The following is a 16,905-nucleotide window of genomic DNA, read 5'->3' on the forward strand; positions in this document are numbered from 1 at the left end:
GCTTGGGGGTCTGGATCTATTAATAAGATTATTCGGGGCCTAGTGTCCTGTAGTGTCTCTCAGCCATTATAATAGTTAAATGTTTCAATTAAAACTAACTCAGACTAATATTTGCTACTTTGTTAAAATATTAGTGAAGACGATGGAAGGGGACTTTGAAATGGTAGTGATTAATTACAGCAAGTGAAAGTGGACTTTGTGTGTAGGTCTGTTATTTTCTTGCTACCCCTGCCCCAGTTGACACGCTATTTTTGTCGTTGCTGGTAGACTTTACATATTTTGCGCTTGGCTTCACAAAATTTGAAGGCGAAGAGATTGTTAAGGAAATGATTGTTTAGTTAGGAAAATAGTGTATCATGTTCAGCGGTTGTCTTTCGGTATTTGCTTTGTATAAGATACTCAGTTCTTTAAAGTACACAGATAGGAAAGAGATCTTGAAACGTAAATGTTCCGAGTTCAAATGTTTTTAATTGTATTTTAAAAGTTGAGTGCAAGAGCAGTACGTGAATTTGAAAATGGGCCGAAAACCAGTTGTAAGTACCCAAAGTAATACGGGATTATTAGGGCAATGATGTATTATTGCTAGAATTATCACTTTTGCAGAATCTCTTGTTTTTTAAGTGGAAATAGATCCACTCACATTGCTTTTTAAATTTCTGTGATATTGCTAGTAGTGTTTTAGGATGAGAAGAGACCCGAGCTAAGAGTATAATTTTCCTGACAAATCTTGCTGGATGCTTTAAGTAGTTGTTTGCTTAATTTAACAAGCTGTGTTTTTGTAACTTTTAAAAGCTAGTCTTTCCTTTAGAAAATGAGTGTTTTATTACAGAGAATTTAGAAGAAATGAAAAAGGAGAAAATAAAAAACTCACATTTTTGATATTCTTCTGTCATTTTTCCCCCCATGTATTGTGTGATATGTGATCATCTTGTTTTGTATTGATCATTTTTCCAGCTAATACGTTGTGAACAAGTTTGTCCCTCCCATTCTGTCTTTTGGACTTCTTCATGGCTGCATAGAATCACATTGTAGGAATATATTGTTGCATATTTAGGTGGTTTGAAATTTTCATTGCTTTTCAGTAAATGCAGTTAACAATTGGTAGCTTTAAGATGAAATCATTACTTCCTTGTAGATTAACTTTTGAAACCATAATTTTCTGATTTTCAGATTTGTCATAATTATAAGTGCTTAGGAATATTGTAAAATAAAGTGCTACAGAAAAGAATATCTAAAAATAATATTAGACGAAGCACTTTATTACTAGAGGAATATGCAGTTTCTCTTCAAGCAACACACAATGCATTATCAGTCTGCAAACAAGTTTTTGATTATTTGTCATTTCAGTGAGCTATTTTTTTTCTCATCTGCTTTTATGTAAATTAGAGTATTGAGGTGACAGATAGTTAAAAGCAAGTTATCGAACTTCTGTTATAGATGGTGTGTAAGAATATGGCCTTTGGTTTGAGTACCAGCTTCACCTCTTAGTAGCTGTGTGACCTTCAGCTAAGTTTCTTCATTTATAAAAGAGTAATAGTGGTGATCTTAGAGTTTTGTTAGGATTAAATGAGTTAATGTAGAACAGTACGACACTAGCTAGTAGTCAATAAATGTTAATTATTATAATTATACAATTCATTATGTTAGAAAACCAGATATTCCTTAATAACATTTAGGTAACTACTGAATTTTTTTTGGTTTTTCATCATTCAGACTTATATCAGGTAGTGGAGCATAATTGTTTTATGTGTTTTCATTTAGCTAAAATTGAAGTTAAAATCAAACTGTTGCTGAAATTATTTGATTTTTCAAAATTTTGCAAATTCACAGGAAAATAGTAAAAATTACTGGGCGAATGACATGTTCTTAACCTATTTAAGGATTTCTCTGGCCCTGTGAATGGAAAATGTGTTAAGCCATCTATGCTTTTACTGTTGGTATAAATGCCACTTGTTTTATGTGAGTTTTTTAAACCACGGTTCTTGATAATTGTGTAAAAATTACATAAATTATTTTCCTTTTTAAGTTTAGTGGCATTTCAGTAACAATGTAAGCCTGCATAGAGGCTACAGGTTACCCTTTTTATTCAGTGTGCCTGTGGCTAGCTTTTATGTTCCTTGATACTATTGATGGTGATTGTGATTTATGCACAGGTGTGGCTTTAATGTAGCCATGGTTTCTACCATAATGTTAGGCCACATGTTTTTCTTTTGATTTATAACTGGGCTCTTATTAATTTTTCTCCCCTAAGAGAAATATGTGGGCAACCCAAAAGCCTAAAGTTAGATTTCTGAAATTATTTTGTTTAAATAAGAGTGTACTTAGAAACCTGTTTTAAAGAGTTTTTCTTAATTTTCATAGTTCTGAAAACTTTAATTGTATAAAGTGAAATGTCCTAAATATAAGTAGATCCTGTTAAGGATGCATTATTAGTGGTGAATATCTAAAATAGGAAAAAGGTAAAACGTCTGACCGTCAGTGCAGCATGATTATTGTAATTAATTGGATTACTTTTTAAATTAATGGTATAACAAAATATTAATGAATTTCGATAACTTTTCATGTCAAGTGGAAGGAATGAAGGCCAGCTGAATGGTGAAACAAATACACCCATTGAAGGAAACCAGGCGGGTGATGCAGCTGCCTCTGCCAGGAGTCTACCAAATGAAGAAATAGTGCAAAAGATAGAGGAAGTACTTTCTGGGGTCTTAGATACAGAACTACGATATAAGCCAGGTAAGCTGGAGATAATTAACTGTCTCAGAAATTTTCTTTTAAGATTTTTTTGAAATTTGAAGGTTAACATTAGTTTTTGACTTCAGTATTTAAGATATTTATTAAATTAAAAACTTCAGGCTGGGTGCAGTGGCTCATGCCTGTAATCCCAGCTCTTTGGGAGGCTTAGGTGGGTGGATCACCTGAGGTCAGGAGTTCGAGACCCACCTGGCCAACATGAAGAAACCCCATCTCCACTAAAAATACAAAAATTAGCCGAGTGTGGTGGTGGGTGTCTGTAATCCCAGCTACTGGAAGCTGAGGCAGGAGATTTGCATGAACCCAGGAGGCGAAGGTTGCAGTGAGCTGAGATTTTTATTTTTTTTTTTGAAACTCCGTCTCAAAAAAAAAAAAAAAATTCAGTAAATTTAAGCTTTTTAAAAATTGATTTAATGAAGACTTTCTTGTTTAAATTCTCCATGCTTCCACTGAAACACAAACATTGATGTACTTGTTTGCTCTGCTGGTAGAATACAATTTTTATCTTTGACTTAGTTTCAGTTTATTTGATTCAGTTTCTTAGTATCAGGAATTTGAGTATGCATTTTTATTTAACAGTTGTGTAAAAACATCCATCCCACTTAAACTGCAGTGGATGAAGAGGAATCATTGCTTGAATACTTAGCGTTTTTGGAATTGATTAATTGATGTTTAGAAATGAAGGATTTGGCCACAAAAATAACAGTCATTACCTTGATTTAGTTCTGGAATCAAGTTTGTAATATGGTTTGTCCTTCTCTTTTTTGGGGGGAACTTTAGCTGTGCTAAAGTAAAGTTCATGACTGTCACAGACTTTAGCTATCCTTAGATTCATGGCTCTAACAACCTTGATTGAAGTATAACTTAGCTAACATTTTGTGTTATGAAACAATAGAAAATGATTAGTTTTGCTTCGGCCTATGTCAAGTGTTGATTTGTTGATTTATTTTTTTCTGTAGTCTTAATGGCTCAGATTTCTGATGAGCTTTTTTTGGGATCCCTAAGATTTATCTAATTTGATATTGGCATTAGAGTAAATAAATGTCATTTGGTTGTTAAAGTTGAATACTCCCATCTCTTTAAGAGGGTATGTAAATTCAGACCTTCTTAAATTATAAATTAAGGACTAAGAATATCCTGTCTAAAATCAGGATTCTTTTCTAAAATAGAAACATTTAAAAAGTTATTTATTAGTGGTTTTAGAATAGTATTGGGGGAAAATGTTATTTTTATTAGAATGTAACATAGGCATGATAAGGTAAAATTTGAGTTCTCTATGAATATTTTATATTTGTTGTTCAGATATTTTTATACTCTATAGAAGCAGTCACTAACCTTTGCTGAAAGCTTATTCTGTGCCAGGCATTGTTTGATGTACTTTGCATATTTTAACTCACTTTTTCCTCTAACTCTAGAAGACATAACACGTGTGTCAGTAATTTGGCCAAGACCATTAACCTAGTAGTGATGATTGAGGAGTCAAGAGTGGCAGTCTGTTCAGAGCCAGTGCCATATTGCTTCCTGTGTAAACAAGGGTTACTAATCGCAAAAATTATATTATGTGGGTATTTTTAATAGGAACTGTAGCAACTAATAACATGAAATATATTCCTTGACGAAAGTAGTTTAAAAGCAATTTTGCTATAATTTGAGAGCTGGAGGAAATAATTATTTTAACAGAATTTCATGAAACCTATCTTAATGTAATTCAAAGTAAGTTTTGGTGTTAAACTAATAATTTATTTTTAAACCAGGCATTAGTTGTGGAAAGAAGTATCAGAAAAGTAGCAGTCTCCAGGATGTTTTATGAAAAATAGTTTATTGGGTAACTTTTAATTAACGTGAGGTGTTATACTGTGGGGTTTTTTTTTTGGACAGAGTCTTGCTCTGTCGCCCAGGCTGGAGTACAGTGGTGCGATCTCAGCTCACTGCAACCTCCACCTGCTGGGTTCAAGTGATTCTCCCACCTCAGCCTCCCAAATAGCTGGGACTACAGGTGCTTGTCACCATGCCCGGCTAATTTTTGTATTTTTAGTAGAGACAGGGTTTCACCATGCTGGCCAGGCTGGTTTTGAACTCCTGACTTCGTGATTCACCTGCCTCAGCCTCTCAAAGTGCTGACATTACAGGTGTGAGCCACTGCACCTGGCCTATACTATGGTGTTTTAACATGGAATGTAAATATGGGCTTATATAATTTAATCTAACTCTAGTTTGGAGAATGTCTGACAAAATTAATTTCTATTACTTTTAGACTTGAAAGAGGCCTCCAGAAAAAGTAGATGTGTATCTGTACAAACAGATCCTACTGATGAAATTCCCACTAAAAAGTCAAAGAAGCATAAAAAGCATAAAAACAAAAAGAAGAAAAAGAAGAAAGAAAAGGAAAAAAAATATAAAAGACAGCCAGAAGAATCTGAGTCAAAGACGAAATCTCATCATGATGGGAACATAGATTTAGAATCTGATTCCTTTTTAAAGTTTGATTCTGAACCTTCAGCTATGGCGCTGGAGCTTCCTACAAGAGCATTTGGCCTATCTGAGACCAATGAATCCCCTGCAGTTGTGCTAGAACCTCCTGTAGTATCAATGGAGGTACCAGAGCCACACATCTTAGAAACTCTGAAGCCAGCTACAAAAACTGCAGAACTGTCAGTTCCATCTACATCAGTAATCTCAGAGCAGTCAGAGCAGTCTGTGGCAGTAACGCCAGAACCATCCATGACAAAGATTCTGGATTCCTTTGCAACAGCACCAGTGCCTACTACAACAGTGGTGTTGAAGTCATCTGAGCCAGTCGTAACAATGTCAGTGGAGTATCAGATGAAGTCTGTGCTGAAATCTGTGGAGAGCACATCTCCAGAGCCATCAAAGATCATGTTGGTAGAGCCCCCAGTAGCAAAAGTGTTAGAGCCTTCAGAAACCCTTGTGGTATCATCAGAGACACCTACTGAGGTGTACCCTGAGCCAAGCACATCAACAACAATGGATTTTCCAGAGTCATCTGCAATTGAAGCGCTAAGATTGCCAGAGCAGCCTGTAGACGCACCATCGGAGATTGCAGATTCATCCATGACAAGACCGCAGGAGTTGCCGGAGCTGCCTAAGACCACAGCGTTGGAGCTGCAGGAGTCGTCGGTGGCCTCAGCGATGGAGTTGCCGGGGCCACCTGCGACCTCCATGCCGGAGTTGCAGGGGCCCCCTGTGACTCCAGTGCCGGAGTTACCTGGGCCCTCTGCTACCCCGGTGCCAGAGTTGCCAGGGCCCCTTTCTACCCCAGTGCCTGAGTTGCCAGGGCCCCCTGCGACAGCAGTGCCTGAGTTGCCAGGGCCCTCTGTGACACCAGTGCCACAGTTGTCGCAGGAATTGCCAGGGCTTCCAGCACCATCCATGGGGTTGGAGCCACCACAGGAGGTACCAGAGCCACCTGTGATGGCACAGGAGTTGCCAGGGCTGCCTTTGGTGACAGCAGCAGTAGAGTTGCCAGAGCAGCCTGCGGTAACAGTAGCAATGGAGTTGACCGAACAACCTGTGACGACGACAGAGTTGGAGCAGCCTGTGGGGATGACAACGGTGGAACATCCTGGGCATCCTGAGGTGACAACGGCAACAGGGTTGCTGGGGCAGCCTGAGGCAACGATGGTGCTGGAGTTGCCAGGACAGCCAGTGGCAACAACAGCGCTGGAGTTGCCGGGGCAGCCTTCGGTGACTGGGGTGCCAGAGTTGCCAGGGCTGCCTTCGGCAACTAGGGCACTGGAGTTGTCGGGGCAGCCTGTGGCAACTGGGGCACTAGAGTTGCCTGGGCCGCTCATGGCAGCTGGGGCACTGGAGTTCTCGGGGCAGTCTGGGGCAGCTGGAGCACTGGAGCTTTTGGGGCAGCCTCTGGCAACAGGGGTGCTGGAGTTGCCAGGGCAGCCTGGGGCGCCAGAGTTGCCTGGGCAGCCCGTGGCAACTGTGGCGCTGGAGATCTCTGTTCAGTCTGTGGTGACAACATCGGAGCTGTCAACGATGACCGTGTCGCAGTCCCTGGAGGTGCCCTCGACGACAGCGCTGGAATCCTATAATACGGTAGCACAGGAGCTGCCTACTACATTAGTGGGGGAGACTTCTGTAACAGTAGGAGTGGATCCCTTGATGGCCCCAGAATCCCATATATTAGCTTCTAACACCATGGAGACCCATATATTAGCATCCAACACCATGGACTCCCAAATGCTAGCGTCCAACACCATGGACTCCCAGATGCTAGCATCCAACACCATGGACTCCCAGATGTTAGCGTCTAGCACCATGGACTCCCAGATGTTAGCAACTAGTACCATGGACTCCCAAATGTTAGCAACTAGCTCCATGGACTCCCAGATGTTAGCAACTAGCACTATGGACTCCCAGATGTTAGCAACCAGTTCCATGGACTCCCAGATGTTAGCAACCAGCTCCATGGACTCCCAGATGTTAGCAACCAGCTCCATGGACTCCCAGATGTTAGCAACCAGCTCCATGGACTCCCAGATGTTAGCAACCAGCACCATGGATTCTCAGATGTTAGCAACCAGCACCATGGACTCCCAGATGTTAGCAACTAGCTCAATGGATTCCCAGATGTTAGCATCTGGCACTATGGACTCTCAAATGTTAGCTTCTGGCACCATGGATGCCCAGATGTTAGCGTCTGGTACCATGGATGCCCAGATGTTAGCGTCTAGTACCCAAGATTCTGCTATGTTGGGTTCAAAATCTCCTGATCCCTATAGGTTAGCTCAGGATCCTTACAGGTTAGCTCAGGATCCCTATAGGTTGGGCCATGACCCCTATAGATTAGGTCATGATGCTTACAGGTTAGGACAGGACCCTTATAGATTAGGCCATGATCCCTACAGACTAACTCCTGATCCCTACAGGATGTCACCTAGACCCTATAGGATAGCACCCAGGTCCTATAGAATAGCACCCAGGCCATATAGGTTAGCACCTAGACCCCTGATGTTAGCATCTAGACGTTCTATGATGATGTCCTATGCTGCAGAACGTTCCATGATGTCATCTTACGAACGCTCTATGATGTCTTATGAGCGGTCTATGATGTCCCCTATGGCTGAGCGCTCTATGATGTCAGCCTACGAGCGCTCTATGATGTCAGCCTACGAGCGCTCTATGATGTCCCCTATGGCTGAGCGCTCTATGATGTCAGCTTATGAACGCTCTATGATGTCAGCTTATGAACGCTCCATGATGTCCCCAATGGCTGATCGATCTATGATGTCCATGGGTGCCGACCGGTCTATGATGTCATCATACTCTGCTGCTGACCGGTCTATGATGTCATCGTACTCTGCAGCTGACCGATCTATGATGTCATCTTATACTGCTGATCGTTCAATGATGTCTATGGCTGCTGATTCTTACACTGATTCTTACACTGACACATATACAGAGGCATATATGGTGCCACCTTTGCCTCCTGAAGAGCCCCCAACAATGCCACCGTTGCCACCTGAGGAGCCACCAATGACACCACCGTTGCCTCCTGAGGAACCACCAGAGGGTCCAGCATTGCCCACTGAGCAGTCAGCATTAACAGCTGAAAATACGTGGCCTGCAGAGGTGCCATCATTACCTTCTGAAGAGTCTGTATCGCAGCCTGAGCCTCCTGTGAGTCAAAGTGAGATTTCAGAGCCTTCAGCAGTGCCTACTGATTATTCAATGTCAGCATCAGATCCCTCAGTTTTAGTATCAGAGGCTACTGTGACTGTTCCAGAACCACCGCCAGAGCCAGAATCTTCAATTATATCAACACCTGTAGAGTCTGCGGTAGTAGCAGAAGAACATGAAGTTGTTCCAGAGAGACCAGTGACTTGTATGGTATCTGAAACTCCCACAATGTCAGCTGAACCAACTGTGCTAGCATCAGAGCCTCCTGTTTTGTCAGAGACAGCAGAAACATTTGAATCCATGAGAGCCTCAGGACATGTTGCCTCAGAGGTATCTACATCCTTGTTGGAGCCAGCAGTAACTACTCCAGTGCTGGCAGAGAGCATTCTGGAGCCTCCAACCATGGCTGTCCCAGAGTCTTCGGCTATGGCTGTCCTGGAGTCTTCGGCTGTGACCGTCCTGGAGTCTTCGACTGTGACTGTCTTGGAGTCTTCGACTGTGACTGTTCTGGAGCCTTCGGTTGTGACTGTCCCGGAGCCTCCTGTTGTAGCTGAGCCAGACTATATTACCATTCCTGTGCCAGTTGTTTCTGCGCTGGAGCCTTCTGTGCCTGTCCTGGAAACAGCGGTGTCAGTCCTTCAGCCTTCTATGATTGTTTCAGAATCATCTGTTTCTGTCCAGGAATCTACTGTGACAGTTTCAGAGCCTGCTGTCACTGTCTCAGAGCAGACTCAAGTAATACCAACTGAGGTGGCTATAGAGTCCACACCAATGATACTAGAATCTAGTATCATGTCATCACATGTTATGAAAGGAATTAATCTACCCTCTGGTGATCAAAATCTTGCTCCAGAGATTGGCATGCAGGAGATTCCTTTGCATTCAGTTGAAGAGCCACATGCTGAGGTACACCTGAAAAGTGACTCTTATGAAAGTGAACATGGTGTAAATATAGACCTTAATATAAATAATCATTTAATTGCTAAAGAAATGGAACATAATACAGTGTGTGCTGCTAGTACTAGTCCTGTTGGGGAAATTGGTGAAGAGAAAATTTTGCCCACCAGTGAGACTAAACAGTGCACAGTATTGGATACCTACCCTGGTGTTAGTGAAGCTGATGCAGGAGAAACTCTATCTTCTACTGGTCCTCTTGCTCTGGAACCTGATGCAACAGGAACTAGTAAGGGTATTGAATTTATCACAACATCTGCTCTCAGTTCAGTTAATAAATATGATATTGATGTATCTTTAACTACTCAAGATACTGAACATGACATGGTAATTTCCACCAGTCCTAGTGGTGGTAGTGAAGCTGACATTGAAGGGCCTTTGCCTGCTAAAGATATTCATCTTGATTTACCATCTAATAATAACCTTGTTAGTAAGGATACAGAAGAACCATTACCTGTAAAAGAGAGTGACCAGACGTTAGCAGCTCTGCTCAGCCCTAAAGAAAGTAGTGGAGGAGAAAAAGAAGTACCTCCCCCTCCTAAAGAGACACTGTCTGATTCAGGATTTTCTGCCAATATTGAGGATATTAATGAAGCAGATTTAGTGAGACCATTACTTCCTAAGGACATGGAACGTCTTACAAGCCTTAGAGCTGGCATTGAAGGACCTTTACTTGCAAGTGATGTTGGACGTGACAAATCTGTTGCCAGCCCTGTTGTAAGTAGTATGCCAGAAAGAGCTTCAGAGTCGTCTTCAGAGGAAAAGGATGATTATGAAATTTTTGTAAAAGTTAAGGACACTCATGAAAAAAGCAAGAAAAATAAGAACCGTGATAAGGGTGAGAAAGAGAAGAAAAGAGACTCTTCATTAAGATCTCGAAGTAAGCGTTCCAAATCTTCTGAACACAAATCACGCAAGCGTACCAGTGAATCTCGTTCTCGGGCAAGGAAGAGATCATCTAAGTCCAAGTCTCATCGCTCTCAAACACGTTCACGGTCACGTTCAAGACGCAGGAGGAGGAGCAGCAGATCAAGATCAAAGTCTAGAGGAAGACGATCTGTATCAAAAGAGAAGCGCAAAAGATCTCCAAAGCACAGATCCAAGTCTAGGGAAAGGAAAAGAAAAAGATCAAGCTCCAGGGATAACCGAAAGACAGTTAGAGCTCGAAGTCGAACCCCAAGTCGCCGGAGTCGGAGTCATACTCCAAGTCGTCGACGAAGGTCTAGATCTGTGGGTAGGAGAAGGAGCTTTAGCATTTCCCCAAGCCGCCGGAGCCGCACCCCAAGCCGCCGCAGCCGTACCCCCAGCCGCCGCAGCCGCACCCCCAGCCGTCGGAGCCGTACCCCCAGCCGTCGGAGCCGCACACCCAGTCGTCGGAGCCGCACCCCAAGCCGCCGGAGAAGATCAAGGTCTGTGGTAAGAAGACGAAGCTTCAGTATCTCACCAGTCAGATTAAGGCGATCAAGAACACCCTTGAGAAGAAGGTTTAGCAGATCTCCCATCCGTCGTAAAAGATCCAGGTCTTCTGAACGAGGCAGATCACCCAAACGTCTGACAGATTTGGGTGAGTCATTTTAAAATTTAATGGGATAGTGGTAGAAAATGTTTTAAACTTTAATTTTTTCTGATCTTGAGTCAAGTGAAATATTTACTTACTGGTTTAGGATAAATATTTCTGTCTTTAAGTTTTTATGATTAAATGGTACTGTATTTAGGAAGTACTGGGATCAGTGTATTGAAATTAGAGTTAAAAAGTCCTGTGTCGGAGTATAGTAGAATCAAGGTGGTTCCATACTTGAATGTTTTATTTTGTTTCAGTTATCTTGCCATAGCTAAAAATGGAAAGCAGAAGCAGATGTAGCACTCTAGCTAAATTAAAAACAAGCTAAGTATATGCTCAGATTGTTATTGTATGTGTTCTAACATACATCCTTGCAAATAAGCCTAAAATTACAATATTCCTTTTTAAATAAGTTAACATATCTTAAAATGGCATTACTGTTAAATGTTGGTGAAGGTAATTCTGATTGGTATAGTTGGTAATGGAAGTGAGTAAGGAATTTTGCATGTGGGGGTTATTTAACTGGGTAGGTGATACTAGCTAAATAAAGTTAAATATTTTAGATCAAAGTGATTTTTTAATAACCCGTTCTGCTTTACTTTAAAAATAACTGCTCTAATTTCCCCTGATTTTAAGTAGTGTACAGAGGTGATTAAAACTTGATTGATATGCATGATTACCTACAATATGTATGGATGGTTTATCCTTATCCCAGTACACTGGACATTTCTAGGCCAGGATTGACCAAAGAAAAAGAGGTTAAGAGTAAAAAGGGAGAATCTGCATTCAGTTCAACAGAAGTTTTCTGAGTTCTTTTTTATTCACAGCAGAGGAACAGGATGTAATTCCTCAAGTGATTACAAGTTGGTGGAGGAGATATGGGTAAAATGCATGTATGTCTCTCTTACCAAATAGTAACACTAAGAAAGAACAGAATGTAATTGCTTTAATACTGATAGAGGTGAGGTACTTTAGGAATGCAATGGGAAAAGGAATGTTAATTCTGACTTAATGACAAGTTGTTGGATGAGGTGGCACTTAGGCTGGGCGCAGTGGCTCATGCCTGTAATCCCAGCACTTTGGGAGGCCGAGGCGGGTGGATCATCTGAGGTCAGGAGTCCGAGACCAGCCTGGCCAACATGGAGAAACCCCGTCTCTACTAAAAATACAAAAAATTAGCCGGGTATGGTGGCACACGCCTGTAGTCCCAGCTACTCGGGAGGCTGAGGCAGGAGAATCGCTTGAACCCGCGAGGTGGAGGTTGCAGTGAGCCAAGATGGCACCATTGTACTGCAGCCTGGGCAACAGAGTGAGACTGTCTTAAAAAAAAAAAAAAAAAAAAAGAGGCGGCACTTTAACTGGGGCTCAGAGTGATTTAAGGTGTCAGATTAGAAAGAGAGTAGGGTCATGATAATTTTGTGAAATAAAATTGGCTTTGGCAGGTTTATATCTTAGAGTGTGTTTAGTAGGGTGATCATTATAGTTGTGTAGTAACCTATTGTAATATTCAAATGGGAAGCTCAATATGTGGACTCAATTCTTTGAATGAGGCCACTGCTTAAAAACTTTGAGCCAGTGGTTTGATCACAGCTATAACAGAGCAGAATATTGATGCCTACAATTTTTTCCTGTTTTTTTTCTTTTTTATTAGATACCCAAGTTCTTCGATGGATCTAGGATGCCTTTAGTTTTGTTAGTATGTTAGACTTTTGGTGATACAAAATGTACAGCTTTTTAGGAAAACTGCAGCTTGTATTTTTCTTCTTACAGATAAGGCTCAATTACTTGAAATAGCCAAAGCTAATGCAGCTGCCATGTGTGCTAAGGCTGGTGTCCCTTTACCGCCAAACCTAAAGCCTGCACCTCCACCTACTATAGAAGAGAAAGTTGCTAAAAAGTCAGGAGGAGCTACTATAGAAGAACTAACTGAGGTAAGCTAGACAGAATTTGTTTTCATTCTTAAATGGATTATTCCAGTGATGTTGACTCTGGAGCGTGCCAAAACCCGAATTGTGGGCAGAACTGATAATGGCTGGCACCGAGTGGCCAAAACCCGAAATACAGATGTGGCAGCGGCAGAAGCTCTGTTTAGCAGGCCATTATCCGGGATGGCTAAGCTCCGCTAGCTAAAAGTTACTTCCCATTACTTTTGCTTTCCAGTTTTAGAAGCCAAACTGACTGAGGAGTGGGACGGTTCGTTTGAATGGAGGAGGTGTTGAGTGAGCAACACGCAGAAGCTCGCCTACAGTTTCGTTTCCATTCACGACGTGTTCACTGATCGCCACGAGTATACTGCATATACGCAAAGACACAGACAATCTTCAGAAATGATCTTTTGCCACCGGAGCTTGGAAATTAATAAGAATAGCTGGCCATTGCCTGAAAGGAACTTCTTTCGCATCAACATTTCGGGTTTTGGCTGTTTGGTACCAGCCATTGGCGATAATGGCCGGCCATTATCAGTTCTTCCTGCGGTTCGGGTTTTGGCAGTAACATATATATTTTAAACACACTTATTTTTGTTTTTAAAAGTTTGATCTTTTCAATTGAGGCTTTTTGGGGGCTTTGTTTTACTACTATTTTTTTGGTGTAGGTGGGAGGGGGGAGATGCTAAAATATTGCTGCTAGGATCCAGAAATACCACACTGTTTCATATATTGGAACTTGTTATTGGCTAGCCTTATGCCAGCCTGCCACTGTCAATATATTCTGTTCCCCTTGATTACAAGCTTAATATACTCTTGTGTTTTTGGCGAAATGAGCTTTTTATCCTATTGTAATATTTTCAATTGATAATAGATGTCATTAAATCTACTGCTTGTATAGAGACAGGGCTACCCAAATTTACTCTTGACCTTTTTATAAAGCCAGGTAATGGAGTCTGTTCCTTTGTATCTCAGGAAGGAATTGACTTTGCTTTATGTATCAGACCTCATCAATTGCACCCTCTCCATCATGCCTTATTTTCCTAAGTTCTCCTCAACCCACAAAACATTTATGGAGAGACATGTTGCTATCTAATCCTGTTGCAAATGTTTCAGATCTTTTGTTTTGCCATACATTTGGGAAAATGTAAAGCTTCTGAATCTGTTTCCTCACTTAGATTTATTACAATATGAATTACAACTTTTTAAAAGAAAAGTTGAGGGCCTTGTAAACGCTTCTATTGCTTATTTACCTAATCCAAGCTCCTTATCCAAAATGCTATGGACAGTTAATATTTTGCTGTTTTTGGCCCCATCTTCAGCCTTCTTGTCCCAAGTTTCTTCTCACCTTTTTACCACCACCTGAGTAGGATGACTTTTCCTTTCCCTACCAGTCTTTGTTCTTCACTATGAAAATCTGGCTTAGAACTCTTCAAGGAATATTCCTTGATTCTCTAACTCTGCCTGACTCTATTCTCTCTCAAGCCTTTGTTCTTTTAGCACTTATGTACTCAGTTTGTATTATATCAGTTTGCACTTGTTAATTGTGTTGCTCTGTAAAAGTGTTCAATTATTTCATGTATATGTATTCCTTCTCTTGTACTAGATTGTAAGCTCCTTGAGAGCAGGGACCATGTCTTCTACTTCTTTTTTTTTTTTTTTTTTTTGTATTCCCCAGACAGTGCCCAGTACAGTGCGCTCTCTGCACATAGTAGGTGCTCAATAAATGTTGTTGACTGACCAGCCAGAGTGTGTTTAAATATCAGTTAATATGCCAAGTTAATGGTTATCTATAACCTATCATGAATCTTGTTTAACTTTGGAAAGTTGCTTTTATGTGGTTTTGATTCTAAGAAATTACATGTTGTACATAAAGCGTAAGATTTATCTTTTGTTTGTTTTTACTTTTAAAGAAATGTAAACAGATCGCACAGAGTAAAGAAGATGATGATGTAATAGTGAATAAACCTCATGTTTCGGATGAAGAGGAAGAAGAACCTCCTTTTTATCATCATCCCTTTAAACTCAGTGAACCCAAACCTATTTTTTTCAATCTGAATGTGAGTATTAGTGCTTATGGATTGGTAAAACAGTATAACTTGTGGAACTATTTAAATAAAACCCAAATCGAATTTAGTTTATTAATTTTTGTTTTAAATACTGTGAGAAATAATGTACCGTATCATTTCCTTCACATTATGTCGAAAATCTCAGAAACCATTTAATGCAGATACTGAGCTTTAATTAAGAAACACTTTATTTTTTAGATTGCTGCAGCAAAACCAACTCCACCAAAAAGCCAGGTAACATTAACAAAAGAATTCCCTGTATCATCTGGATCTCAACATCGGAAAAAAGAAGCGGATAGTGTTTATGGAGAATGGGTTCCTGTAGAGAAAAATGGTGAAGAAAACAAAGATGATGATAATGTTTTCAGCAGCAATTTGCCCTCAGAGGTAAGTAGGAGGAATATTATGTATTTTTCCTTTTTTATACCTGAATCTGCCATTTCATTGTTATTTTATATCTGATTTGGATTCTGTTTCACTCTTCTTAGGGCCGGGTTAAACGGCAGGGCCGGGTTAGACGACAGATGAAACAACCCGCAGCTTCTCATTTGACAGTAACTCGATGCAATTCACTTTGTGGAACCAAGCCACAAAGTGAAAAGCATCGAATTGCAGAGAACAGTGTTATCACATCCCTACCCAACATTGGGCCCTCCCTGCACTTGTGGGAAGGTAGTCCAAGGTACAACTATTTAGCTTCCCGATTTGCTTCAAGGCTCTATAGCTCTAGATTTTGGTGGTAGCAAATTTATCGGGTGGAGGGATTGAGCGGAGAGGGGCAGATCCTCAGGTTCAACACAAGAACTGGATTGGAAAAGGTCATTGTAGGCTGATGTGAGCATCTTGGGTACATAGCCCATTGCCCTTAATGATGGTTTCTTACTGTTTCTCTGGGTTGTTTGTCAGATAGCCTTTAGTTTTAATTATTTTTCCTTCCCTTTGCTACCTTGGCCCTTTTAAATTCTTGTGTTTAACCTAATGCTCAGCCTTGGTACTCCATTCCCTTCTCCTTCCCCCCCTTTGCTACTATTAAAAGTTGGAGGAGTGGAATTCACACGTTGAAATTTCCATGGGGCTATAGTTGTATCTTAATAATGCCAAGTGTCAAAACAACCCCATTAAAATGCCGCCTGGTTAAATAATGTGCTGCTAAATATAGTGCACATGAAAACAGCAAGACTGTATATATATGTAAATATATATATATCTGTATCTTTGTATGTATCTCTGTATCTGTACCTTTGCTGTATCTTTTAATAAACAGTTTACTTTTATTTAACTTGTTGTGCAAAATCACGCTTGGGGGATCTGGGAGGGTGGAGTTTAATAGGGGGGTGGGAGTTTTAAATACTACAGATTAGTTGTCATCACCTCTTGCCCTTGGTTTCCAAAGCCCAGACTTTTGCCAAGGACTGGACTAGGTATCTGATGCCCATCTGGACATTTTTCTTGCAGTTCTTGGGTAGTAGGTCAGAGACACCTGTACTCTTCACGGCAGGTTCCCTTCCTTGGCTTGGCCATATCATCATCTTCCAGTAAACACCTCCAATTCAACAAATAAAACCTGTTTATAAAATCAGACAGTGAACAGAACCCAAATCAGAAGCTTTTTGATAGCAGTACTTTTTTCCCCAAGCTATTCACAGGTGACATTTTCACTTTTTTTTTTGTTTGACCTGCAGCATTTTGAGAGAACAAGTTCTATACAGTGAAGCTGGACATGATAACTAGCCAGTGTAACTTACAGTTACTGGTGATAATCTGTATTCCCATGGGATTCAACAAGTGAAGCAAGTTATGCCATCACCAGTTAAGAGAGAGAGAGAGAGTTGGTTTGGATATTTTAGTGAGACCATTTGAGTTGTTAATCCCCAAATCAGGCTACCTGCATATCTCAAGAGAGAAAGGTTAACTGACATTTGCAGCTGACATAATCTTCTTGTAGCTGAATATAAACCATGATAAGAGGGTTGAACAGACTTACTTAGAA

The 16,905-nt window shown here is 40.7% G+C and overlaps 2 protein-coding genes across 7 annotated transcripts in view; one reads left to right on the forward strand and one right to left on the reverse strand.

Annotated features, from left to right (window-relative positions):
• Nucleotides 1-16,905, forward strand: part of SON (SON DNA binding protein) — a 34,037-nt gene that overhangs the window by 1,031 nt on the left and 16,101 nt on the right. For 4 of the 6 annotated variants that reach the window (XR_747483.2, XR_747482.2, XM_010358842.2 and 1 more), the window contains exons 2-6: nucleotides 2,570-2,736; nucleotides 5,009-10,924; nucleotides 12,692-12,852; nucleotides 14,760-14,906; nucleotides 15,114-15,302. Coding sequence is in view for 4 of the 6 variants with exons in the window: in XM_010358842.2 (XP_010357144.2) it covers nucleotides 2,570-2,736; nucleotides 5,009-10,924; nucleotides 12,692-12,852; nucleotides 14,760-14,906; nucleotides 15,114-15,302 (6,580 nt within the window). In the remaining 2 variants the exon portion in view is untranslated. Of the gene's footprint in view, nucleotides 1-2,569; nucleotides 2,737-5,008; nucleotides 10,925-12,691; nucleotides 12,853-13,081; nucleotides 14,588-14,759; nucleotides 14,907-15,113; nucleotides 15,303-15,403; nucleotides 16,195-16,905 lie in introns of those variants that run through there. The other 2 variants (XM_010358846.2, XM_010358847.2) reach the window with 2 other exon arrangements.
• Nucleotides 16,389-16,905, reverse strand: part of DONSON (downstream neighbor of SON) — a 28,703-nt gene continuing 28,186 nt past the window's right edge. The window contains exon 11 of the mRNA XM_030914036.1: nucleotides 16,389-16,479. The gene's annotated coding sequence lies outside the window, so the exon portion shown is untranslated. The remainder of the gene's footprint in view (nucleotides 16,480-16,905) is intronic.

This window comes from Rhinopithecus roxellana, chromosome 13, assembly GCF_007565055.1.
Source record: "Rhinopithecus roxellana isolate Shanxi Qingling chromosome 13, ASM756505v1, whole genome shotgun sequence".
Lineage (NCBI taxonomy): Eukaryota > Metazoa > Chordata > Mammalia > Primates > Cercopithecidae > Rhinopithecus > Rhinopithecus roxellana.